Source organism: Odontesthes bonariensis, chromosome 8, assembly GCF_027942865.1.
Source record: "Odontesthes bonariensis isolate fOdoBon6 chromosome 8, fOdoBon6.hap1, whole genome shotgun sequence".
Taxonomy (NCBI): Eukaryota; Metazoa; Chordata; class Actinopteri; order Atheriniformes; family Atherinopsidae; genus Odontesthes; species Odontesthes bonariensis.
In genome coordinates this window covers 15,560,337-15,586,176 of record NC_134513.1, presented here as the reverse complement: position 1 = coordinate 15,586,176, position 25,840 = coordinate 15,560,337, and the positions used below count along the sequence as shown (strand labels likewise).

Genomic DNA, 25,840 nt, shown 5'->3' with positions numbered 1-25,840 from the left:
GCATTTTGCAGTGGATTATTTCTGTTCGTGAAATCTTCTGTGGATACTAGTCTCTGACAAAGACACGCCGGCCTCCTGAAGATTGTTTCTAATCTGCTTCACAGGCATTTGAGGATTTTTCTTTCCCACAGTGACACGTCTTCTGTCATCAGTTGGCCTCTCAGTCTCTTTGCAATTACAGATCTCGCCAGTGCATTCTTTCTTCTTAATGATATTCCAGACAGTTGATTTTGGTCATCCTAAGGTTTGACCAATGTCCCTGATGGTTTTATTCTTGTTTGTCAGCCTTATAATAGCTTCCTTGACTTTCATTGCCACAGCTTCTCTCCTGATATTGAACAATGGCCGAGGTACCTTATCCCTGCACCGATGAAGCAATGAAACACACCTGAGTGATCACAAGCACCTGGGAAGCCAATGGTCCCAAACATTATGGTGCCCTGAAATGAGGGGGACTGTGTATTGAAAAGTGTTGTAATTTCTACATGGTGGAACTGAGATGTATGAAAATGACTTTGAATTAACGGAATGTGCCCTTTAGTCACCTCTGAACTGTCAGATTTAGAATTTTACACTGAAAAGCAGAAAGAAAGATGTGACTTTGTCCTAAACATTATGGAGGGCACTGTAGCTGCCATTTCATCCATTTTCTATACCCACTTAATCCAATTCAGCATCAAAATGAAAAAAAAAAAAACATTATGAAGGGCATTGTTTATGCTCTGGTGTCCTGTTCTCTGATGTCATTTTCGTGAGGATGATCATTAAACCCTAAATATTTGTTTCAGTTTTCAAAGACATTGACGTGAGTCAGAAAATCTCGTGTAACGGCAACTAGGCCGGAGGTGACGTCAGAACTTTGGCTCTCGAAAGCCCTCATAGATGGTATCGCTGTTTGATTTCATCACACTTGTCTGGAAAGTCCTGCACCGAATCCCCACACTCTGAACTCTAAGCCAAAAGATAAAGAAACTTCTTGGAAAAAAGTAAACGAACAGAATGAAACGAAAACACTTTCACATCTGAAGAGAAGCCTAAACTGAGGCAACATGTGACGCGATGCGCAGCAAAAAAAAAAAGTCGTTGTTTGTCACATGACAGCAGATTCCCAGCTGCAGGGCGAGTGGTTGGAAACACAGTGGGAACTCTGGCTCGAAGCTTACGTGACTTTTGTCACGGACGTCACATACTGAGGAGGTCGTTGGAGAGATGAAGGACCCCGTGTCGTCGTCTTCTTCTATCACACACACTCACAACCTCTCTGTGTTTGTGTTACCAGATAATAACACTGACTCTGTGTTTGTTATAAAAGACAAAGAGCATGAGCTGTTTGTTTGGACAGATATGCTGCTGGAGATGATCGTGTGTGTGCGTGTGCGTGAGAGGGAGAAATGGTGAGAGCGTGTGTGTCTTTTCAGCGACGTTTGTTTATGTGAACGTAAGCCTGAGGTGAATGGTCGACAGTAACTGCTTCACACTGTTTTCTTAGATGTTGCTGGATGTTCTGACACAGTTTGACTCTGCCACACACACACTCTGTAAAAAGTGTTATTACTCAAAATCTCGAAAGTTTACAATTGAAAATACACAAGAAATAAATTATTCTTTTAAACCTTTACTGGATCAGAAAGAGAAACACGATGAGGAAACAATGAAGCCATCTTTTTATCCTTAAACTCTATTTTCTAATGCTGAATTTCTCCATTTGCTTTCTGTTAAAAAAATGTCAGGCAAGCAATCCTCAGCTTTCAGCTTCTTTTAAACATTAAGCATCGTGCGTCTCCAGACTTAATCCATCTCGGCCAAAATAAATCAAATTGGTTTTCTGTGTTCTGTTTGCAAAGCAGTCATCAAATCTCCAGGGCTTCAGCCGTGATGAAAGATGAAAGCACACAAGTTGTTTAGTTTCCAACAAATCAAAAGATCCGGAAAAATGTTCTAATTTCATATTTTGTATTCACTTAGAAAAGTTCATCAGCGTTTTTTTTTGTTTCATCCTGTTTAGATTCTTGAAATTATATCTGCTCAGAGGGCGGCCAAGAAATAATTCGTCAGCTGCAGCTCACACGAAACGCAGCTGCGATTCTTCTCACGCGTCAGAGTGTGAAAGTCGATTATGATGTTTTGTTGTCCATATTTAAAGTATTCATAGATATGTAGCTGATTTATTTGCTGCATGGGATTCATAGGAAAGGATAAGGTGCTTAAAAAAGATTGCATTCAAAATACAGTATGTGTGCCTGGTACATCTCTGGTTGCTGTTCAGATAAACTGATTGTAAGCCGTGCAAACACTCACCTGCCGAAATGACTTGAAGCACCGAAATGATTGTGCTTCAGTTCTCTGTGTATTTTCTGCTAGTTGTGATCTGTTTTTGTGATTGGTTGACTCACATTCTGCCTCTCCATTGAGAATCGGTGATTCGTGTTGCTGGAAACCTTCTTGGTTAAAGTTGATTGATGAGTTTTGTTTCAGTGGCGAAAGCAGAGTCCACAAAGCTCCTTGAGCTTCTGGTAGCACAGTGAAAGCAGTCTGCAGCTCCAGTCAGTCAGCTCAGTTCTGTTGCAGGACAAAGACTGTCCAATGTGACTATTAATACATTTGTATCATTATGTTCTGCATGGATTTATGTAAATCTATGTGTGCAATAGACAGAGATGGAGGTGGAGCCCTTAATTATCGATAAGTGTAAGGCCATAACGTATCCTTGCTAATTGGATGATGATTTTCTCAGTCGATTGATTCAGAATCTCAGAAAAAAACATCTGAGCCCAGAGAGACCGTGCGGCAAGAACTTTATCCAAAACCCCCTAACTGGACAAAAGTGATTCAATAAATGACGGCAAGTTCACACATTATAAAGTGTAGTTCTGTCAAATGTTGGTGTTTTAAGTAAAAGACTTCAAAGGAAAAATCGTTTCTTATAAGGGGAAATAAAAGCATTTCAGCTCTACTTCTCAGTAAGACTTAACTGTTGACGAATCTCACGATATTTCATGACTTCTGCACAGTTTTTGCATTTTAAGTCAACAAAACTAAAGCTCTCAGATAAATAATGTAAGTTAAAGAGTGCAGCATGTATATCAGATATATAGTGAAGTTAAAGACGTTATGGGAAAGCACATGTTCCTCCATTTTTATAGTTTAGTGCTGTACTTAACTGTAATTACTGTGTAAACTGTGTCAGTTTCTTCACAAGAAATCACTTTTTTTTCCAATTTTTTTCAAGAGCGTTATGGCCCCGACTCCGATCGTCTCTGCCTTATATGGGTTCATAATATTATGCCCCGTATTCTATTTAAACCACCAGCTGTCACTGCTGAGAACTAATCATAACACAGTCATGTAGTACAGGTTTCAGAACAAAAAGAAAACATAGCTAGGTGGTGACATGGCATTCAGGAGAGCAGCCAAGCAAATGTAAATACACACGCACATGACAGACCACATCCAAGCTTATAACTGTAGTTTTGAGCTTGATGGGCCGAGCTGTGTCCTTTTTCTTCTGTAAAGTTTATCACAAATATAACAAAACTAGAGCCGGCTGTTTACTACTGGAGAACTAAATAGGGCACAAAACAGAACCCGATGCCCAAGGCTCTTGTTTGTTCATATTGCACAGCATCACACATAAAGCTTTGGGTTTTTTTCGTACGAGAGACATTCCAGAGACTGGGAGGCTAAGCAAAGACAAACTGTCAAACTAGAAAGGAAGAACATTGCCAAAACAGCTTTCTCAGAATGAAGAAATGTTCATTTCTACAATGACCAAACACCAAACAGTCTTTGAGGAGCCGCACAAACCAGCAAGTAAGACCTGTAATTGACCAATGACATAATCAAATGAAAAGTTGATGCAAATTTGTTGGTGTTCAATAATTAGAAAAAGTTTGTTGTACAAAGAATCAGAGTAAAGTTTGATTGTTAGACCCATGAGGCCCAGAGTCAAGGCGCTGGTGGTGAGCATCTGTTGAGGCTCCATCATGGGCAAGGTAAGAAAGTAGAGTTGGGGAGGAGGTAAGATGTGTGATGCACTGCCTGGGAGGAAAATGACAACAGGAGTGAGATTTGAATCGAACACATAAGAGACCGAATGGCTGCATGAGAATGAAAGCAGGACAACCATTGGACCAAAGCAGTGACGTAATAATTAGCGTGGAAGGTTTGAGCGTGGGAAAGAAGGGGGTGGCAGGGAAGCAGTGGAAAAAGCCCAAGTGGTAAGAAAGAGTGAATGAAAACAGACCAGTTCTCCTTCATTGAATTTGCCAAAACTTTAGAAGTATGAATCTGAATACTTGTTCAGTTGAAATATTTAGGATACCCCTCGTGAGCTAATATCAAAAAAGACTTTTTAATCTTATAGATAAACGACTCTTTGAGGGTCATATGACCTTGGCCTTCGGTTAAGAAGATATCTAAAAAAATGGCATGGCTTGGCAGACGATATGTTCTTGTGACATTTCGAATAAATTTACATGAAGGGAGAATCTCTTGCTTCAGACATTCTCAACACGCAAAATTTAAAGCATGCCTTTTTTTCTGCAGTAACCAATGGCTTAATTGCCATTGAATTCACATACGTCAGTAAACCACTCTGCATAACTGATTTGAGTAATTCGCTCCACAAATGTTGCACACTGGAGGGAAACGCCTATAAAAATAGTAGACTGTTTCCACAGATTTCAGGCACTAAATGACCACTTTCTTCTTTTTTTGTCTTTTCAGGTCAAATGCTGCTCATTGTGTTCTATAGTGTATTTTATTAATGCTTCCCTCTGACTACATACGACTAAAAGACTGTTATAGTTGGTGCTAGTTGCAATTTGCTAATTTGTGTCTTTGTAGGTTTCAATTGATCTTCAGGTCCGTCTTTCAATATGAGCTCAGCAGGCACATGAAATCAAAAGGAGACTCCATAAACCTAACTCTAGTTATTGCACTTACCGTCAATGTAAATGGTTTTGTTGCAGGTTTAATCTGGATCCCGAGAGAACGTGCACGGATGATCGCCTGTGGGAGGCGCTAGAGATCGCTCAGCTGAAGAACATGGTGAAAGCGCTGCCTGGAGGACTCGGTACTCTAATAAATTACCTCACATGAAAATGAAAATGAGTTTTATTGGATTCATTGATCGGCACAAAGCGTTGGACAAATGTTAAATGCTGTTCGCCGTTTGTGTTCTAGATGCTGTTGTGACAGAAGGCGGAGAGAACTTCAGTGTTGGGCAGAGGCAGCTCTTCTGTTTGGCCAGAGCTTTTGTCAGAAAGAGCAGCATCCTCATCATGGACGAAGCCACAGCATCTATAGACATGGCCACGGTTTGTGTTACATTACATACTTGGAGACTTAGATACACTCTTAGAGGCTTCTTTTTGAAAAGATCCATCTGTTAGTGTCAGTGTATTTTCAGACAGTTTTCAAATAAATTTTGAGTTATTCCTCAGTTTGAACACTGAAAATAAATGTCCAGATATCAAAATATGAAAGAACTTCACCCATATGAAAGATGCTTTAAAAAAAATACTCTTCTGTTATAAGAGGGTTATGCTTGTAACTAAAGCCTCTTTTAAACTGGTAAAAAATCTCAGGATCACCCAGATTATAAGTGCATTATTTAGTCAAATGACGCTGCGGTAGTTGCATGTATTTATTGGCTCCGGCTCCGATCGGCATTGGTGGGGAAATAACACTGAAGTGCCCACGTCTCATCTCAAATAGAGGCTCTAAAACCGATAGCAACAACTCGAGACAAAAAGGCACGAGATGGATTGATCTGGCAGTGTACTCTTAGTAATGGAAAATAATCTCGATTATTTTCTTACTTCTTTTCTATAAGGGTGCCGGTTTCGTCCTGTAAATTATCCAAATTAATCATAGATTATATCCAGGTTGTTTTTTTTTCATTTATTTCTCATTTCGATTCAGGAAATTCAGCCTTTTTTCTGGAGCAACTTCTCCTTTGGCTCATATTCTTAACCTACAATGGCACAAAGAAACATAAAGCATAATCTCTCAATAATATAATCCCTGTGAAGAAATAATACTGCATAACATGACACTGCGGCCCAACCCAAAACTTTATACCAAAGGCAATTCATTTGCCCGAAATATGATGGTTAAGCTGCAGCTTAAGGCTGAAGTGAACCACTTTACTTTTAGAAAATAAGAAAAAAAAATACCCATTTTTATTATCCATTCTAAGTGGACAGTTTGATAATTGCAAGAAATTACACTGGGCATGTACTGCAGTGTTTTTAGCCAAATGTGAAGCAGCTGGGACGAAAATTTGAACCTTCAAGTCTGATCCAAGGCCACGGTTCCCATTCTGAAAAGGGTGGGCTGCCTACTCCTGTTTGGGAATATGTTGTTGCCTCAAGTGGAGGAGTTTAACAATTTTGGGGTTTGGTTCACAAGTGGGAGGAGGACAGAGTGGGAGTCAGATTGGGGCAGCGTTTTCAGTGGTGTGGACACTGTACCGGTCTGTTGCGGTGAAGGGAGAGCTGAGTCGAAAGGCTAAGCTGTTGATTCAGTTTGCGTTCCAACCCTCACTAATGGACATGACCTGGATCAAAACAATGAGATCTTTTATAAAAGCCGCTGAATGAGCTTCCTGCCCAGGGTATCTGGGCTCACACTTATCGGGATAGAGTGAGGAGCTCGGTCATCCAGGAGGAGTTGAGATGTTGGTCCTCCACATTGAAAGGAGCCGGTTTAGCTGGCTTGGGTATCTGGTCAGGATGTATCCCAGGGGGCTTTGCTTTAGATATATCCCACTGGGAGGCGGAGACTGAAATTGCGGGAGGGAATATATATCTCTGGCCTGGGTTGAGAACACCTCTGGAGGAGGTGGCTGTGCATAGGATAGTCTGCTCCTACTGAATAAATGGATACTGTGTAGTTTTCTACATTTTTTAATAAATTAAAAAGTTCCTTACATGTAAAATGTTGTGTCTGCTGTTACTTTAATCCCGTCTTTGCACAAATTCTGCAGTTTGGTTTAGCGTCACTTCCCATCAGTAACTTCTTTTGTTTGGTTTTAGCAGTCTTTGCAAGGCTGAACGTCAGTGTGATAATTTCAATCACTTCTAGTTGGTTACAAATTCTTTATGTATGTTTGTTGATTTGTTTGACTAAATAGCTCTATTTTTATCTTTGGTTTCCTGCAGGAGAACATCTTACAGAAAGTTGTGATGACAGCTTTTGCAGACAGAACAGTCGTTACAATCGCAGTAAGTCATTCTGCGTTCTTGTCTTGTTTTAATTGCTCCAAACGAAGCAAAAGGGATACAAACCAGCAGAGGTTGCTGATAGACAGAGATATGTGGCTCTTCTACTTTGAGAACTATGCATCTATCCTTAATTATAACCGTTATTCATCCTTTTCCTGCATCTTTTCTCCTTTTCACACTCATTGTATTTCCCTGCAGTATGTAATGCAGTTGGTATTTAGTGTTTTTGATGTTAAGTCAGTCCTCTTTGCCACTTGTCTTACTTACCTGCTTTCCTTTTTCTACCTTCTGTGTCTTTGTGTCTTTGTGTCCTGTTTTTTGCTTTCTCCCCTTTCAACTTTTTTAAAATCCTATCTTTTCTTTAACATTTCCGTTTTCTTTTTCTCTCAATCCAATTCTTTTAATTTTTACCCTTCTTTCCCTCCTCTTTTTTCAAACTCCATCTGTTTCTCATGTCTGCCCTCGTCTTTATTCACTCCCCTGCCGTCCCTTCGTCCTGCCACCAGCACCTTGTGTCCTCTATCTTGGACGCCGAGCAGGTGCTGGTCTTCTCCTCAGGAATCTTGGTGGAAAGTGACTCGGGTCCCAGCCTTCTAGCACAGGAAGAGAGCCTCTTCAGTGTGCTAGTGAGGACTCACAAGTAGACCCGGATCAGCTCAGACCGCTTTGGCGCTACCCAACTCCCACTGTCCTCCACTGCTTTCCACTTTTTTCTGTTGTTTTTTTTCCCTGCTTCTCCTGGCTGAGTCAAAGCTGGAGTCTGAGTCTGGGTCTACTGAAGCCTAACTGCCACTGACAGCCTGGTTGGTACCAAATAAACTACTGCATGCTCTTTTATTGACATTTTCTCTACATGCAGTTGAATTTGGCGGAAGTCTGCAATGCTACAGTATTGATTTCAATCTGTTTTGACTTGAAATAAGCATGGAGTGCTCTCTGTCTTTAATTAGAGCAAATAAAATCTCCCGTGCAATCATCATTATTGCACTTGTTTGATTTTAGATCAGGTGTGGAGTTTCAGTCAACAGGTTGAAGATAACTTCTATAAATGACAGAAATAAAGGAAAAAAATCAAAAGTGAAAAACAGAAATCCGAAAAACAAATCAGCAGGGCAGACACGAGTAACAGGAACAGGGAGGAAAGACAAAGATATGGCGTCAAACAAAGGAAACGAGCCTCTCCGCTCATCACATATCCCAGTTCGCACCTCTCCTACTCCTCTCTTTGTATCTTAAGGCAGCCACACAAGTGGGATATTATGCGTCGTTGCTGCTTTTTCTTTCCATGTTGCATATTTTCTGGCGCACTCATGGTCTGAGCTGGCGGTCACATCGTACCAACAAGACTTCCGCTGTCGCAGCTCAACCCGATTCACGTCTTTGTTTGAATTCTACAAGTTAGGTTCAGCTCGCTTTGCTTCCATCTGAGCTGTTCAGGTTTGTTTGGCACCAGCGTCCCGCTGATCGACGCATCACTCCACATTACGTTCCTATTGGTTGATCTGGAGCTGTAGTTCATAGCAGCTGTCACACTATAGGATTTTCATCCTAACTTTCTGACACTATTGGAATTTTGTCATGTTGGTTGCGAAACAAAATGAGATATCCTTGCATCTGAGCCGTCATTTAAACTAACGTCTGTTAAAGATGATTGTTGGCACCGCTGTATCATCAAGCTGCTGGGGTTTTTTGCAGCCTTCCGCTGTATTTAATTATTTCTGTCAGATGAACATTATATCTATTTGTGACAAAGTATATATCTACTTTTAGCTCAATTTACAATGTGGGATTTACATGTCACGCCCCCTTCAGATGTCACAGATGCCGATTAAATTGCTACAAAGTCTACACTGGTGTATCCTCGCTTATAGCTCTTCAGGCAAGCTTCTGCTATCCTCCAGATGTATTTTAGGAAATTGTGATATCCTTCAAAATATTTGGCTATGAACGATTTCTAGGCCCCACACCCAGAGTAGTCCGAGACCTAACATCTCCTCCAAGGCTGAATAAGAAATCCTGGATCCAGATTTAAATCTGGAAGGTTAAGTACAACAAGCCTTCGTGTTCTTTCTTAGCTTTTCATACCTGAGAAAGGCACCAAATCCATACTTTTGGTTCCAATAAAATGCCGTGTGACGATAAAAACAAGGCTGGAAATGCTTTAAGTCATAGAAGAATCAGTCACGACAACCAAATTTAGTAGAAGGGCTGATCATGCGTGCTACAGTGGGAGCCTAATTGTGTTTGTGTTGTGTGTCCGCAGCACCGTGTCCACACCATACTCACAGCCGATCTGGTCATCGTGATGAAGCGAGGCAACATTCTGGAGTACGACAAACCTGAGACTCTTTTGGAGCAGGAGGACGGGATGTTTGCTTCGTTCGTCAAAGCCGACATGTAGACTCGCAGTCGGTCAGCGCGCACCACAGCTGAAAGACTGCTCAGATTGGTGATCGCCTCTTTTATACTTTGAAATATTTCTCATGGAGGAAAACAAGCCTGACAGACAACACCTCAACACTGAAGCCAACAATGCAGTGTTTCCTTAACGTGGAGGAAGTCGTGAACAATTCACACCTGAAAGAATCGCTCCCATGAGGCTTTTTTGAGCACACAGCTTTTATAATCCAATTTATAATCTGATCATTTTCTCCAGTTTTCACATGTAGGAAAATCAAATCCCCAAACTGTACAATGTATGCTTTTCTTTTTATTCAGCCAGTGATCTGAGTTACAATGGAAAAATAGGTATTTCTAACTAACTAAAAGAGCATCACTGCATCCAAATCTCATATTTCCACTATATATTCAGCATATGTACACATACATTCTCCTTTAAAGCCAGTTGGAGGGGTCTCACTATGATAACAGCAAGATATATTTACGCCTATCAAAGTCAAACACAGTCAGCTGCATTTTGGGAAATGTATGATAATTCACAAAGCTTGCACAAGGAAATATTCCCTGGAAACAAAATGCACCTGACTATCCTGGTTTTTAAAGATTAGATCGTGCTAAAAGATATTGTCACATGTTATTCAAGTGCACTATAAACAATGTCAGTTCCAGTGCATGTCTTATAGCACTTTCAAAATCACTGAAGGGGATATTTTCTGTAGATTTGATGATTTATCCTTTATTCAAAAGCTTCAGGCTTCGCTGTTGAATTTGTAAGTGCAAGTCACTTTGGGGGTAACACTGTAAGCACCACCCGCGAAACTCTATTTTTGGCAGAGTGAAAGAGGGTAAATGTGGCCCGCCTCTGAGGCCAGATACTGATCCGAGCAATGATGAATCTTCAGTTAGAAATACTCAAGGGAGAATTAATTTCATCCAGGTAACTTCCAAATACTTTCAATCGAGCTAACTTTGTCAGATTTGACAAGGTTAGTTTGAATATAAACGTCTGTATCTGGCTTCTTAAGTAAGTTTTCATTCTGTGGGTTCATTCCAAGCAAAGACACACAGGGCTTATGTTGCACAGCAATATTCAATATTCAATATAATGTTTATTATAACATTAATTATTAATTATAATGTGTACATGAGTTATAGAAAGCATATTCCATTAATATTCCCCTTCATGTGTAAGTAAGGCTGGAGACAAATCTTCCTTAGTGGAGGGTATTAATTCATTACATGTACAGGGTCATACAGCTTGCATGCCAAAGATATATGACTGAGAACAAAGAAGCCAAATTCTTTTAATACCAAAATGTATGTGCAGAAATTCAGGTTCTGTTCTTCAACATATGCTCACATCTTTAAATCTATTATGTAGGCTGTTTATCATTCAGTGTGCAATTAGTTTTAAACTTCCAGCGTTTGTTATAACACACAACAACTTTTTGTTTTTTCAATAATTATGTGTGTCACTTATGTGAGTGGCTATACAATAATATTTGATAATAACCAGAATGGCACGACAGTGTCTGTCTCATGAGGCCAAAATTTTAAATGAGGCCTTATGAGTCGAATATTAATGACGATTAAGTGACTACTTTGATCACTTTATGCCTCAAATCTTTTTTTTTTAAACATCCTTCAGATCAAAGTGAAATAAGTTAAATCCGCATGTTTAGCTCAATCTTAACTGAGTTAATATCAGAATATGTCTGTGAGTGTAGTTGGAGACAGCCTAACTGATCTTTCCAGATGAATTTACTGCAGCCAACCTTCAAGCAAACACACCCACAAGGTCTTTGACTATTGAGCCATGCCGTTAAAAACTACAACAATAATCCACCTGGTGTTCTTCTCAGGTTTAGGGTAGTTGGCGACGGTTTAGACGCCCAGGCCCTCGACACAATGATGCCCCACAGCTGCATTCATCAGACTCACCTGGTGCTGTTCCCTGGATGTTTGCCCCACCTCTGCCACGTTTACCTGGATATTGATCAGAAGTATAAAACACGTTACCGGTGTCCTTTATAGGATGGAAATCAACATGAAAATGTAAATGAAATGACCAAATTGTTTGATTCTGGGCTACGGCGCCAACAATGACCTCAGAGATGCAAACTTCGACTTGACTTTGCAGCATGTTGTCGGGTTAGACACAAGGCTCCACCCGGGCTGAATAAGTAGCCGCCTGAGCATTTCACTACAGCCTGTAGTGAAATACCTGTGGGGGCTTATCGTTGGCCAGATGAATAACTTACGTGAGCACAGACATGGCATCAATTGGGTTTTCAGAAGTCTTAAAGTGCAGCTTGCAGGTTCAGGTTTACAACCCCAGGGAGTGTATGAACATGTTGCTAATACTAGTGGTTGTTTTATTTTGGGGGGGGGTTCAAATTCCTTTGAATATGTACTGCAATTATAATCTATACTTTTAAAAACACAGAGGGGCAAGTGAAGTAGCGTCACAAAGAGCAGCCAAGTTGGAACGAGTTCAACGCGAAGAAAAACGGATCCACGCGGGAGTTTTGACCCTGAGGAGATCAAACATTTGAATCTGCACGCACCAGACAAACGACTGCCTTGCGACAATGATCGGGAGAAATGAATAACTGTGTCTTCTTCACAAGAAGAGTGCTGAACACGGTCAGGTGTTTTGTCAGCGAAGCTCACTGGTATTAAGAAGAAAAAACCTAAACGTTTGTCGAATCCATTCCAACAAAATCATTTACGGTGAAGAAAGTTTACCAAAAAAGTAACTTTACCAGAACTGTAGAAACCTCGGTGTCACCTGTGTCTGTACTGTTGGAGTAGAGCCCCTAAGCACTGCTTTGAATGACCGCTTTTTAGGTCTCAATGTGGAACCTTTCCACAAAAGATCATATATTTACTTTGTCAATAAGACAAACCTGCAAGTTGCACTTTAGTTTTCTCACTAATTCTATGCCCTTGTCTCAAAGACACTACTGTAGCATTGGATGGCTGTTGCAACAAAAGAAACCCACGAACACACAGAAATGCACCAATAATTAGTTCTAACTCAAGTCCACACCAACACAAGGACATGGGAATTTATCCGCCACCAAGAATACTTCCCAACTAATTCCCTACTTTCTCCTCTTTGTTTGATGAAAACTTATTTTCCAGATGTTTCAGGACACGTGTTGACCCATTTTTAAACTGTATATATTTAGTTGTGATGTGGTTTTGCAGGTTTATCTCTTCAGGTGAATCGTTTTTGGTCATTTCGTGGGAGTACGACAGAATTTAGCCTTATCCAGTCAGTGTTGTGGGGCTTTGAAAACTGTGGACTCGAAGTCGGTGTGTCCTTTTATATTGATATAAAGAATTTTAAAGTCTTGAATTAACTTGTGAAAAAACATTTGTCACCTTTTGGATAATGCACCCCATGTATCAGTTTATACTCTTCAGCACATATGTTATGCAATAAGAAGGAAGGGACAAAGTGTGTCTCTCTGTGAAGGATTTTATATCTTTTTTTTATTTGGTGTATTCTATGTTTGATGTTTATGTAAAGTTCTACCACAGAGGTGATAGAAGCGACAAAGCTGTTGCAGTCAGTGAGAGATTTTTGTAGCTTTTTTTTTTAGCACCTGAGACGAAGAGGAACCAGATAAGGAGTCTTCACAGCCAGGATGAGGATGAGGGGGACAAAAAGAATGAACCAGACTTCTGTGGATTTGTTGCCATTTTGGATGCCTCAAGGTTTTTCTTAAATTACTATTCAGCATCCTGGCAGGAGTTTCCACCTCGGAGCCAAACTGTTGTGTCCCCTCATTCTCAGTCATGTTTGATGCGGTCACAAAAAAAGATCTTTGAATCTCTCACGGTACACGGAATAACTACAACATCCTCAAGTGTTGACTAACAACTTTGATGTGAAGAAGGCAGAAATAAACCAGAAACAAATCCAGCTTCTTTTTTCTTTTTCTTTTTTTATCATTTATATGTTTACTCCAGAGAGCTCGACTGCTTTTGTTCTGATTGTTTTTTTTTTAATCATTAATCGTTCCCCTCTAAAACTGTGCAGCAACATGACACGACATTTTTGGCAGCCTTAAAACAAATATATGGGTCACTACTTCGAACCTAAATTTTGAGGCAATTAAGTTGGTTGGAGTAATAAGTACAATTTCAGTGGGCCGTTTTAATGTTTTATCCAGAAAATAATATGATGTTCTCAGTCTTTCTCTGTCACAACTGGTTATGAGATTTGTAAAAATCCCGCCTGGACTGAATCAATTCATGAAATAAGGTCATTTAGTCACATTTAGTTAGCCTCAGTGCATCCAGCAGAGCCTGAGGAATGCTACGACATACGATGTGAAAAGTGCAAAGCATTGTGGGACTTTATGACACAGTTATTTCATAATATTAACTTTTTTTACTCTTTATTAAACAACAGCTACTTTACAAAGCTTTAGAACTGTAAAGCAGCGTTTTGCTTTTGTCGCGTGGTTTTGAAAAGGGCGACATTTCGGTAACTGGAAGTGCATTGGAGCGCCTGTCTTACAAAAGTTATACCAAAACAATTAAGACGGACCTCTCTTCATTCTCATGCGAACCAACACTCTTCATTTCCTGTGTTTTCTCACGGTTGCACTTCTTTCTTTCTTTCTTTCTTTCTTTCTTTCTTTCTTTCTTTCTTTCTTTCTTTCTTTCTTTCTTTCTTTCTTTCTTTCTTTCTTTCTCTTCTCTCCTCTCCTAAATGTATTTAACCTCACCTGTTCGTGTTTCATCCAGTGATTCTGAACCTTTGTGGTCAATTTCTCTGTTGATCTGCAGGCGGGCGCGTGCTTGGACAAGCAACCACTGACCAGAATGCCACCAGAGGTTGGGGCCCATTCTTTCTTGCTGCATTTGTTTTAGTTTTTGACTAATTTGTCGAGCAGTTTTCCTTATTATCGTCTTGTAATCTTGTACTTTCTTTATCCATTTATCTTAGAACTACTCATGAAATTATTTCCATTTATCTCTTAAAATCTACTAGATTGTATAGCAGACATCATAAACCGACATTAAATTCCTCTCTCAGGCTCTTATTGAGCATACCTGAGGGAAATCAAATCAAATCAAACATGTTGTGGGTTTTGTTTCTGGCCTACTTCTGCCTTCACTCCTCTATCAGTTCTATCAGTTCTATTTTTATGCTGACATTAGTACAAACACTGTAGGGTGTCACGGCTCGGTATGCAGCCGCTGAACCTGCTGTCTGTCTGTGGTCATGCTTTGCTGAACTTTTTATTATCTTCTGGGATAACTCCAGAGATTTTTTTTTCATTTGTTCAAATTTGACATATTGATGTTTTTCTAACATCTTTGTACTGTGACGAAATGTCCATTTGCTCTCCTGCGCCATGAACGCAGCTTTAACATCAACCAGTCAACACAACGGGTTCCAAAAAATGGTCACGTACTCATCTGTGCTCATAAAGAAGCTTTTGTGGGTAGAGGAACTGTTTGTCCAGCTGGAGTTATAGAAGCATTTTTACTCTGGACTTAAAAAAAGAACAGTTGATTAATGACGTTGTCTGCGTACGACCACGGTTGCCAAGGTTTCGCTCAAAAGGGATTTTTGGGTTCGTCCGTGGAAAGTTCTCTTGACATTACTTTTTGCTGTGAATTGTTGCTATGAAAATCAAATAGCGTATTTCAGAATAAAGGACAAAGGGTAACAAGAGATCTGAAAGAAAGTTTACGATTTACCACCTTTTATCTGATTAATTAACACAAAACCAAGGAATTGATTATGTTCTAATGGCCTTTTTTGTGACCGAATACTTTCAAGACATGTGGAAGATGTATGTAATACTAGGGTTTAGTCCTCTGCATGCACAGTGGCTGGAACCGAATGCTTCTGAACAGAATAACTAAGTTTTTTAAGCCATCCTAAGTATACCAAAGTATTTCAGTGCGAGGGGTCAGTGCTTTTATTGGCATATGGCAGAAACAACCTGTTAAAAGCTTAATCAGCTCAGTCTAAAATGTAGAAAAATGGGTTTAAAGAGGTTAGCCCATATTTAAGGTCACATGTACTCCACTTCCAGTCGTCTCATGTTTATTAATGACTCACAACCACCTCAAAGATCTCAGATTAGATCTCAGATTACGAGTGAATTATATAACTTGGAGGTAAACTCCCTAGTTTTCATTGTCTTAAATTTTGAATTAGTGTTTATACTTTTTATCACCATCCACCATGCTGACACAAACGTTTTTCCAGAATCTCTTGTTCCATCTCTGTGGGAGTGGTGCTCTTGTCCCTTTGTATTACTGTGTACTGATTGAATATACTGACTGAGATTTTAAATGACTGTGTACTGTACAGACTGAATGCCAAAATAGATTATGTCATCATTTGTTTCATCTCAAAAAGCTTCCAAGTGTTTGTTTCGTCCACAAGCTGTTCCTGAAGTTTCACTCTCAGCCTCTTTTCATCTACGTCTTCCTCTCCTTCATTGTCATCATTTTTGTCTTTGCAGTCAGCTTCTCCTCCGTCTTTGACTGCGAGTACAGTTCATGAATCTTCTGTGTTGAGTTTGCTTGCGGCTCCTGTACTCGTGGATCCACGAGTCAGAACCTGATCCACTCTGCTGTCTGATGAATTCTTCCTTTCACACCACGAACTGTCTTTGAATCAGCTTCAGTGCATCCGAGAGCAGATGATGTTTTTGTTGTTGTTGTTGTTTGTTCTGGTTTAATGAAAAGTATTGCACATGTGTTCATGTTTCTTTAATCACCTTTTTCCCCACACGTTACTATTTGCTCTGGCTCTTGTCTCTCAGACTGTGTCCAGTTTTTTTTTTTTTTTTTTTTTTTTTAACATCTTAAATTTTAGGGAACAAACAAGTTACTTCATGTTTCCAAATCTGCACAGAGGGAATTTTGTGCACATTTTCAGGTCTATGCAGAAAGTTTTACTGACTCTCTTGAATTCGCATATGACTGTTAAAGAGTTTTATATGATTTTCTTTTTTAAATAAATTCTCAGCATTTGTACATTCTGTATGTAGCAGCCTGCTAATCTGGGGATTTTAAACATACACAAAAGTATTACTTTGTGTGCCTATAACTTTTTTTTTACGCTTGAAATGATAATAAATGGATTTTGAGTGACGTGAGGCTCTTTGTTGTTGAACTTGCAGCACATAATCACCGACATACCAGCAAATAGGGAATTTATTGCTAAATGCCGCCATCTGGTGGCGAATGATTAAAGTGCTCTTTGAGTTAAAAAGAAAAAAGACATTTCAAAGAATTTATCAAGAAACATTTTCTCAAAGACTTTTAAAAAATTGGGGGGGTTTGGTATTAAAATGTTGCATCATAAATATGTAAATCTACGCATTATGTTGTTTTACCTTTTAAGAAATATGGGTAATTTATTTATTGAAGCACAGGCCCTCAACCTTTTTTCTTGAGTTGCAAGAGAACATTTATTCAGACGAAAAATCTATAGCGTTACATTCTACCGTTTGTAATTAGTTTTATTCACAACTATCAACCCATTGTGCATTTGCAACTCTATGAAATGCTTATTTATTCTGAAGAGATTTATACCTAGAGTAGAGCAACACTTAGGTTGGGGATTATTTCCAAAGCTTAGCACGTCTAATTTACAAATTGTTGATGTGTTTCTCCTTTAGAAGTATAAAGTATAAATGAAACTTACTTAAATTATCACAATTTAAGCCAACCCAGTTTCAGAAATAAAGGAAACGTTCACCTGAAGGCTTGAAACTTGTATTTAACCTGCCACAAACATGCTGTCTGTCCACGTGCTCAGCTTTGGCATAATTCAGTAAGTTCTGCATATCTATAAAAAAATATTGCCACATTAAAAAAAAAAAAAAAAAAATTCCATAACAGAGACCAGAAGTGATCTTATTATTGTGATGTTTCTTACACTTTAAAACCCTAAAACTACTTTTAAAATGGAAATATTTAAGACTTCAGCCCGTCTCTTTCTTCACTAGCGTTGGTCATTTAAAACTCATTTAAATTCAACCCTTTGAAAGTGGTGAGTGGTCAGAAATGGTTTTAAGACAGGTTTTTCCTTTTCTGCTGCGCGCATTGGTTTGCAATTTCGTCTTCTCCGACATTCCTTGAGGAGTCCTTGAAGGCAGCAGCACCCTGGTCTGAGCGGGTCTGGACCCTCGAAGCTGGAGAGACCCTCAGAGGAGCTGAGCAGAGGCGACGAGCTGCTCTCTCTCCCAACCATCCTCACAAGTCGACGGCTGGTGAGAGGGAAAAAAAGAAAAAGAAGAAAAAAGTTTTGAGGACATGTTGGATCCGCGCGTAAAGACACACTGAGGACGGATTTAAGCGGTAACTTTTGACGCATAAGACAATAAGAAGAATGTTGGCGAGAAAAAGCATCATCCCGGAGGAGTTCGGTCTGCCGGGTCTCGCCTCCCGGATGCCCCGCAAGCCGGTGTTCAGGGACCGCGTGAACAAAGCGCGCTTCATCGCCAAGAACGGCGCGTGCAACTTGGCGCACAAGAACATCCGCGAGCAGGGCAGATTCCTGCAGGACGTCTTCACCACGCTGGTGGACCTTAAATGGCGCTTCACGCTGGTCATCTTCACCACGACTTTCGTGAGCAGCTGGCTGCTGTTCGCCATGAGCTGGTGGCTGGTGGCGTTTGCGCACGGGGACCTGGACCCGGGTCGGCAAAACATGACCCACTGCGTCACCGATGTCAAGTAATAAACAGACAATGCCTTTCTCGATACCGTAAAAGTACAAAATTCGCTCAGCTCAGATTGTTGAAGTAGTTTTTAATGTGACTTGTTTGTATGTGACACTCTTTTTCTCTCCATCCTCACTTGATTCAAACCCACTAACTTCCACCCTCCTCTTCCTTCTTCTTTCTCCATTTTAAAACGCCACAGAGGAAGAGGGGGAAGAAGAGAGACCGTCGTTAAGCTTTCCACAAAGTTATTTCAATGGTTACGAGTGATGTAGATGAAAGGTTTTTTTGCCACCTCCTTCTTAATACCCTCCCCCTCCTTACTTCACCTATCTTTCTTATCCTTTTTGGCCCTTTGCACCTTAACCTCACTACCTTTCTTCCTCCATTCGTCAACGGCGTTAAAAGTAAGTACTCAGTAAATGATCATCTCACTCATCCACTTCTCTTTTTTTTATGGGAATGCGACCCAGTTTATGGGAACCAAAGAGGCTGGTTATAAGTAGTCCAGTTAAACTTGCTCCACCTCCCGCAACTCCAACATTAATATTCTGCATAAATATTGGACATCTAGTGTAATAACGACACGATTTTGGCACGTTTATATTGTGTCCTTACAATGACACAAGCTGGATTTTAGATTACTGGTGAAAGAGAGTTTTCCCTTTCTCCTTTAATTGTGAAAAAAAAACAGTTCCAAGGAATCATGGAGGTTCTTTTATTGTGATTTTGTTGCTTTATAAATGCTTTTTGAGTCCTCGCACTGAACAAGTATGAATAATTGATTCTTTATAAGCAATCAAAGTAAAGGCTTCCGTTTAGGATGAATTCACTAAACATAAGAAAGGCTGCAATGAATTCAACCAAATCTTAATAAATAAAGTCTAAATGACTCTATGATAAAAAACAAGAAAGTTGTCTAACATTAAGTACCGCTTAATGGTGTGTGATGTCCTTAAGATAAAAACGCATAAGCCAGATTTAGTCGAATGATGTTCTATTGACAGACCAAAGCAGCTTTTTGGAAACTTAGTGCATTAGATGGTGTCCCTGTGACTAAATGACGCCTGTTAAAAAGATAAAACAGTGCAGTAAAACATGGTGGAGGTGTCATCATGCCGTGGGGCTGCTTTATTGCCTCTATTGATGGAGGCACTGAATGTTTCAAGGAATTGATGAAAGCAGAAGTATACCAAGGCATTTCGGAGTGAAATGTCTAATCTGACACTTGGTTTGAGGTGTGGTTGAAAGAACAGTATCGGTAGTTCTGATCAGTTTGTATCTGCGACAGCGGGTTTCTGTTGGGATAAAGGAAGCTGCTGTGAATAAAGAACTCCTCTTCCTCTCCTCAGGTCGTTCACGTCAGCCTTCTTGTTCTCCATCGAGGTTCAGGTGACCATCGGCTTCGGGGGGCGCATGATCACGGAGCAGTGTCCCACTGCCATCACCGTCCTCATCCTGCAGAACATAGTGGGACTCATCATCAATGCCGTCATGCTGGGTGAGGCTCAGAAACTGTTTCCCTCATTTCTGGTATGGGACCATGAGATGAGTGCCGAATTTCTTTCTTCACTATTGGTTCCCAGCTTCCGTTTTCACCCATGTTAAATGAGACGTTAGCGTTGAATGTCCAGCAGGTGGTGATCCAATCTGGCGGTCTCCGGCTCATCAGCCTTAGATTGTCGAGAAAGACCACAATGTTCAAAAATTTCTATATTTTCAAGTATGTTTTTCATACTTTTATCTTCTCACCTTTGAACTGATCTTGAAAGATCTCGTTGCTTTTGTGAGGTGAACTCCACAGCCCTTTTTTTGATGTCACAAGCCTAAAATGTATTGAGAAGCAGGGTTTGATATCACTCACAAGTAATTTTTTAAGCAAAAAATGTTTCCAATCTTATTCAAACTGTCTCTCAGCTAATTCAAAAGGTAAAAATATTTTTTCCTTGTTACAAACAAGTTTAGATACTGAAATAAAACACCCTGAGAAAGTTGCTAAATACTCTCTTCTTTTTTTAAACTGACAGAAAATGTCTCAACTGGGAAGAGAGTAATAAAGCAACATGAAAGTCAGCAGTTTGGATAAAACGTTACATTTAAGATAACTGTTTAGCTCATTTTAACCTCTTTATGATGAAATACAGCAAAACCTCAATAAGCTACAATACTTTCCTCTGTTTTTTTGTCCAATAAGCTGTTTTACTTCAAACATATGGCACATATTGATTATATTCCTCAGTAACTACAATACGGATTAGCCCACAAAATGTCTCAAATGGTCTCTGAACTGAAATTCCACCTGGTCAGGTTGAATTTGTGGATGACTGTTTGTTTTTTCTCCCCTCAGGTTGTATCTTCATGAAAACGGCTCAGTCGAACCGTCGTGCAGAGACGCTGATCTTCAGCCGCCATGCTGTGATCGCTGTGAGAAACAACCGTCTGTGCTTCATGATTCGTATCGGGGATCTGAGGAAGAGCATGATTATAGGAGCGACCGTCAGGTTACAGGTGTTTGTCCAGTTTATTCCGTCCCGTTGACGTTGGTCAAATTTATTCCATTTTGTTGAAGGAATCTTGGAATATGAAGACTGACAGTCAGTCTGAAATTTTGCACATTTTTTATTGGTTACAACCAGTTCTCTCCAGCTAGGGAGAGAACTACTGACAAAATGTCAATAAATGTGAACATTTTTATCACTATCCAAACTTGGTAATCAAGTCATTTGTCATTTTTTTTCCAGGAAATATCCCTCAAAAGAAACTGAACAGGTTAGCTGAACAGCATTAGCGCCAGCTAACTTGCTTTTTTACCCGCCTTTTTTGGTTTAATTGTTTTTTTAAATTCTTTTACAGCTTTAGAATCAAGTTTCTTTATTATATAAATGCTTAAGTGACTAAATCCAAAATTTATACAGAATAAAAAAGGATCACTTGACAAGCTAATGGTTTGAAAGGCTAACTTGTCAGGTTTAGCAAAGTAGCAGTAACTTAATGCCTCTGGAGGCTTTTGATGCTTGTAAAATGCATGTGCTTAAGCCAGTTTTAAGTTATACCTTTAGATATATATATTAGATTACTTTGTCATTTCTCAGACTGGCTCCATAGTTCACATAAGTATAAAAACCATAGCAGAGACTTTTACTTTGCTTATATTAGCTAAGTCAGTAAAAATTTGGGACATAGTTTGTATTAGATTTCAGTACAAAGTAGGACAGACCATGGATTCTGCTTACACTGGATATATAGTCTGTATATACTAATATATATATATACTTATATCTTTTAGATGTTTTTAATCTCACCTAATCTCTTCTGTTTGCCATTTAGCTTTAATTACTTCTCAGTTGTCCCTTAAATGTCAAAGAAAGGAAGTCATTTCTTCAAAAAGCGAAGCCAAGGTACCCAAGTATGATTTGAAATGAAGCTGTTGATTAATTCGGACCACTGCGTTATGTGCAGGTGGTGAGGAAGACAACTACACCAGAGGGGGAGGTGATCCCTATCCATCAGATCGATGTCCAGACAGAGAGCGCCCTGGCCAGCAACAGCCTCTTCCTCCTCGCTCCACTCATCATCTGCCACATCATCGACAAAAACAGGTTCAGAGAGATGACTCCTAATATCTGTGATGTGGCAAGAGTTCACCTGTGGAGCCTGATTCTCCCATATTTTGCCAACAAAATAACTTCTACTGTAGATGTATGATGATTTTTTGGCTCATCATTTAGTTGATTAATGTACTCATTGTTTTAGCTCATTTAGCTTTAGTTCACCCTTAAAACAGTCAAATATTTGGCCACTTCAGGAAAAATATTCAGTGTGGTACCTCCATCTGCTGGACAAACACAAAGTTACACCATAAGACTGTAGTTTTGTGAGTGTGACTGGGAGTCTGTTGTTTATGCCCTCAGCCCGCTGTACGACCTGTCAGCCATGGAGCTGCAGTGCAGCGACCTGGAGGTGATCGTCATCTTGGAGGGAGTTGTTGAGACGACGGGCATCACGACGCAGGCCCGAACCTCCTATGTCTCTGAGGAGATCCAGTGGGGCCATCGATTTGTTCCCATAGTAACAGAGGAGGAGGGCGTCTATTCTGTGGACTACTCTAAATTTGGCAACACAGTCAAGGTGAGGGACATGAAAAAGGTATCTCGTCTGGCTTCAACTCTGAAAAGAAAAAATACGTTCATGAGTGCACACTGCTTGTCTTTGAAGGTGGCAACTCCGCGCTGCAGTGCCAGAGAGCTGGATGAAAAGCCGTCCATTTTAATCCAAACCCTTCAGAAGAGCGAGCTGTCGCATCAGAACTCGCTGCGGAAGCGCAACTCCATGCGACGCAACAATTCCATGCGGAAAGGCGCCGGGAGCAGCGGGAGCCTGCGCAGGAACAACTCGGGTCTCGTCGCCACCAAAGTCCAGTTCTTCACCCCAACTGATGGAGGCCAGACCCTGAGCGCCATCACCTGACATGAGGCCTGCCGTCTGCTGGCTGTCCTGTTCCTCCAGCTGGGACGGAGGACTGTGGGTGTGTCTTCTTCCCCGATGCGGACTGGTTCTTTTTCTGTTCCCCGCCTTATTTCAACTCGTGTTTCGACATGTTTACTGCGACTGTTGTGTTTCTGTTCTTTAGCAGTTCACTGAACATTTCTCTGCACTGACACAATCTCACAATCTAGATTAAAAAAAAACAGATAATAGAGTCAACTCACACACTGGCAAAGATGTCTTCTCCGTCGTGTCAAGTGAAACAGCACTTTATACTCTGAATTCCCATATTTGCACATAAAAGCATTAATTTTTAATCAGTAAGATGTTTTGATAGCACACGTGGTTTGATACGTACCCTGCTGTTTTAACTCTGTTTGATTCCTGATGTTGCTTTTTATTTCATTTCCATTAGTCATCCATGTGGATGCTTCATCAAACACCTGGCCTTTATGTTCATTTTGCTGCTGGGGGGAGGGGAGATGTACAACTCAAGTATTATTCTATTTTTCATTAAGCCATAGCTTAACCGCTAATAATGATAACAAGCTGCAGCCAGTCACTGCTGCACTGTTTTGTGATGTCATTCATACATTTGAGAATAAATGCACTCACTCAATATGAATATGGTTTGATTATTTTAACTGATAAATATACAGTATCTCTTAGCGTTTTGTTTTTTTTGGGGGGTTTTGCACGCAACTTGCATTTAACTTGTGTTTATGTCAGAACATAGAAGCGACGCTACAGCAGCAGTGACGCATTATTGTTTTTGTTGTCATAAAAGAATAATGTTTCACAGCCCAGTCTCACGAGAAAACATGCAATATGTTCCTTTTTGCCCACACGGCGAAGTAAAAAAACAAAAAGTGGAAAGTTGTTGGACAGTATCGGCTAAGAGGGGACTTGAACCTCTGTTGTTTTTCTCTTTCGTTACACCGCCAGCCACCACCTTCAGCCTCCACTGAGGAGGTTTTTCACATGTAATAGTTGCACCTTTATTACACCACGCAAGTTTAAACATGCTTCACTTTACAAAGAAAAACATGGGCGTGTAACATTTTTGGAGCCTTAAAGATGGATTCATTTTACAGTTTTCTGAGCTTTTTTGACTGCCTAGTGATTTTGTCAGATTTTAATGGTCAGATGCAGTTGGCACATTACGATTTTTAACCCCATAACGTGTAGGAGGTATAATTTTTTATAATTTCTTAGCTGCCATATTGTTGTTATTGGGGGCTATCAGGGTTTATAGGGGGCTTTCTACACACGCTAGTGGATCGCTACTGAATAAAGACACATTCAAGGGTACAAATAATGCTGATTTAGTTATCAAATGTTCATTTTCTTAACAATAAAGATGCCGTGTTCACCCATTCTAGTTCTCTCATGCAATTATAAAGTAACTTCAAATCAAATAATTGATAAGTGTGCGTGCTGATGGCAGGCTGAGCGCTACATAGCGTCACGCATGCGTGCAGCCAGTAATGTCAAAACTTCTGTAACCATGGCAGCATCAAGCTCACCTGGAACTGTGCCATATGCTGTCACATTTGGTTATAAAGCGTTTGTGGCAGTAGGCAGTGATTGGGCCTAGTGGCTTTCAGCTGGGTTGAGATCACAGCCAATCGCTGCATGACAATGATAAAGGTCAAATGTATAAAGGCGGTCTGAGAGCACCTGACCTGTCTGCCTTTCATTTGCCAGAGGCGGGGGTTACGTCAAGATTAATGAAAAGATGAATGAATGAATGAATGAAACAAACACCAATGTCAGCTCAATGTTGTCACTAACTTTATTGGATAAATGTAGTAATCCAGACCTGAAATGCTCCCGCGAATGGGGGATGCATTTCTCGGCAGGCATGCACTTCTCAGCATAACACCTGTTGATCAAGGACCACAACAGCAGGAGCGGCGTGGACCGAAAAAACACTGGAGGTGGTTCGAAATAATGGATGCTATTTACGGCCACAGGCCAACTAGCAAGGGAGGAGAGGCTGGGATCGAGTCGACTCTGCTACGGACCTGCTGGAGTCCATTATCACAGAAAGTAAGTTATTTTTGGTGTTAAAATTATGCTTTGCTGAAAGGTAGAAAGCGGTGGGGGTGGATAAATGAATAATAGTTTAAAGTACACTATTTTGAAGTTGTGTTATGAATAGTAGCAGTAAGGTTACATGTTGCTTTCTGTTGTAGATGCTTCGGCACGCAGTCCGCCCACCCCCTGAGGGTCCCCTTTGTACAGTGGGAACGCAAAGCTGACCCGAACCGTACTGACTGTGGAAACGAGGCTTTAGTTAATCATTCGTGTTTTGTCAACTTGTTATCATTTGTGACTCTGTAGAGCTTTTGTTAAGCCATTTAACAGCGTTTTATTAATATACATATCTACTTTTTTTTTTTTTTTCTCAGGTGCTGAGTCTACGGTGGTGGATTGGTGTGGTGGTGTCCCTCTTTTGTGTTTTGCACGTCGTTTGAGTTTGCTTCACTTTTACTTGTTTCAGGTCTGGTGCTCCTTGGGCCCCCCTTCTATGGACGTCCATCATCGTAAGTCTCCGCCCTGATTGGTTTCCCCCCTTGATCGTCCCAGAGTGAGGTTTTTACCTTAAAGTAAAAAATGCCTCCTTTTTTTTTGGTGTGGGGGGGGGGGTGAAGATTAAAAAATGGTTCCCTGATGGACTGAGTTCAATCCTTTTCTGGTTCCACTCAAGTATGTCTTCAAATTTTCAAATGAAGAGAGCCTTCTGGATGGACAAAACAGCAGAGTGGAAGAATATCTCAGAGCCTCCAAAGTTAAAATCATTCCCCTAACAGCACCCCCAGCTGGAGCCTCTGATCCCCCACTCTAACACCACCTCAGTGTTTTCTCAGTCTGGGCTATCTGCCCACCACTTTAACATTCTCACACAAACCGTACTTTCATTGTTGGTCTCAACCGTGAAAGAAATGATTGAATGCTGCCTGAACATTAATTTATCACTTACAAATTAAATGCAAAAATGAAAACCAT

At 40.3% G+C, this 25,840-nt stretch overlaps 2 protein-coding genes and 1 long non-coding RNA gene across 7 annotated transcripts in view; 2 read left to right on the top strand and 1 right to left on the bottom strand.

Moving 5' to 3' along the window:
- abcc9 (ATP-binding cassette, sub-family C (CFTR/MRP), member 9) overlaps positions 1-13,563 on the top strand; it is an 88,106-nt gene extending 74,543 nt beyond the window's left edge. For 3 of the 5 annotated variants that reach the window (XM_075471899.1, XM_075471897.1, XM_075471900.1), the window contains 4 exons: positions 4,971-5,074; positions 5,185-5,318; positions 7,167-7,229; positions 9,493-13,563. In XM_075471899.1, coding sequence (XP_075328014.1) covers positions 4,971-5,074; positions 5,185-5,318; positions 7,167-7,229; positions 9,493-9,630 — 439 coding nt within the window. In that variant the 3' untranslated portion in view covers positions 9,631-13,563. Of the gene's footprint in view, positions 1-4,970; positions 5,075-5,184; positions 5,319-7,166; positions 7,230-7,735; positions 8,033-9,492 lie in introns of all 5 variants that reach the window. The other 2 variants (XR_012770175.1, XR_012770174.1) reach the window with 1 other exon arrangement.
- Positions 13,564-17,768: 4,205 nt separating this feature from the next.
- Positions 17,769-23,453, top strand: kcnj8 (potassium inwardly rectifying channel subfamily J member 8). Its single transcript, XM_075471896.1, has 6 exons — positions 17,769-18,356; positions 19,696-19,844; positions 20,691-20,851; positions 21,803-21,942; positions 22,255-22,471; positions 22,559-23,453. Exons 1-6 carry the CDS (start codon positions 18,010-18,012, stop codon positions 22,808-22,810), a joined length of 1,266 nt encoding a protein of 421 aa, XP_075328011.1. The 5' UTR covers positions 17,769-18,009; the 3' UTR covers positions 22,811-23,453.
- On the bottom strand, positions 19,093-22,855 carry LOC142385386 (uncharacterized). The gene is made up of 3 exons (XR_012770173.1): positions 20,643-22,855; positions 20,096-20,169; positions 19,093-20,016 (listed from the first exon to the last, which is right to left on the bottom strand). It is a non-coding gene; the product is annotated as an uncharacterized LOC142385386 (long non-coding RNA).
- Positions 23,454-25,840: the final 2,387 nt, after the last annotated feature.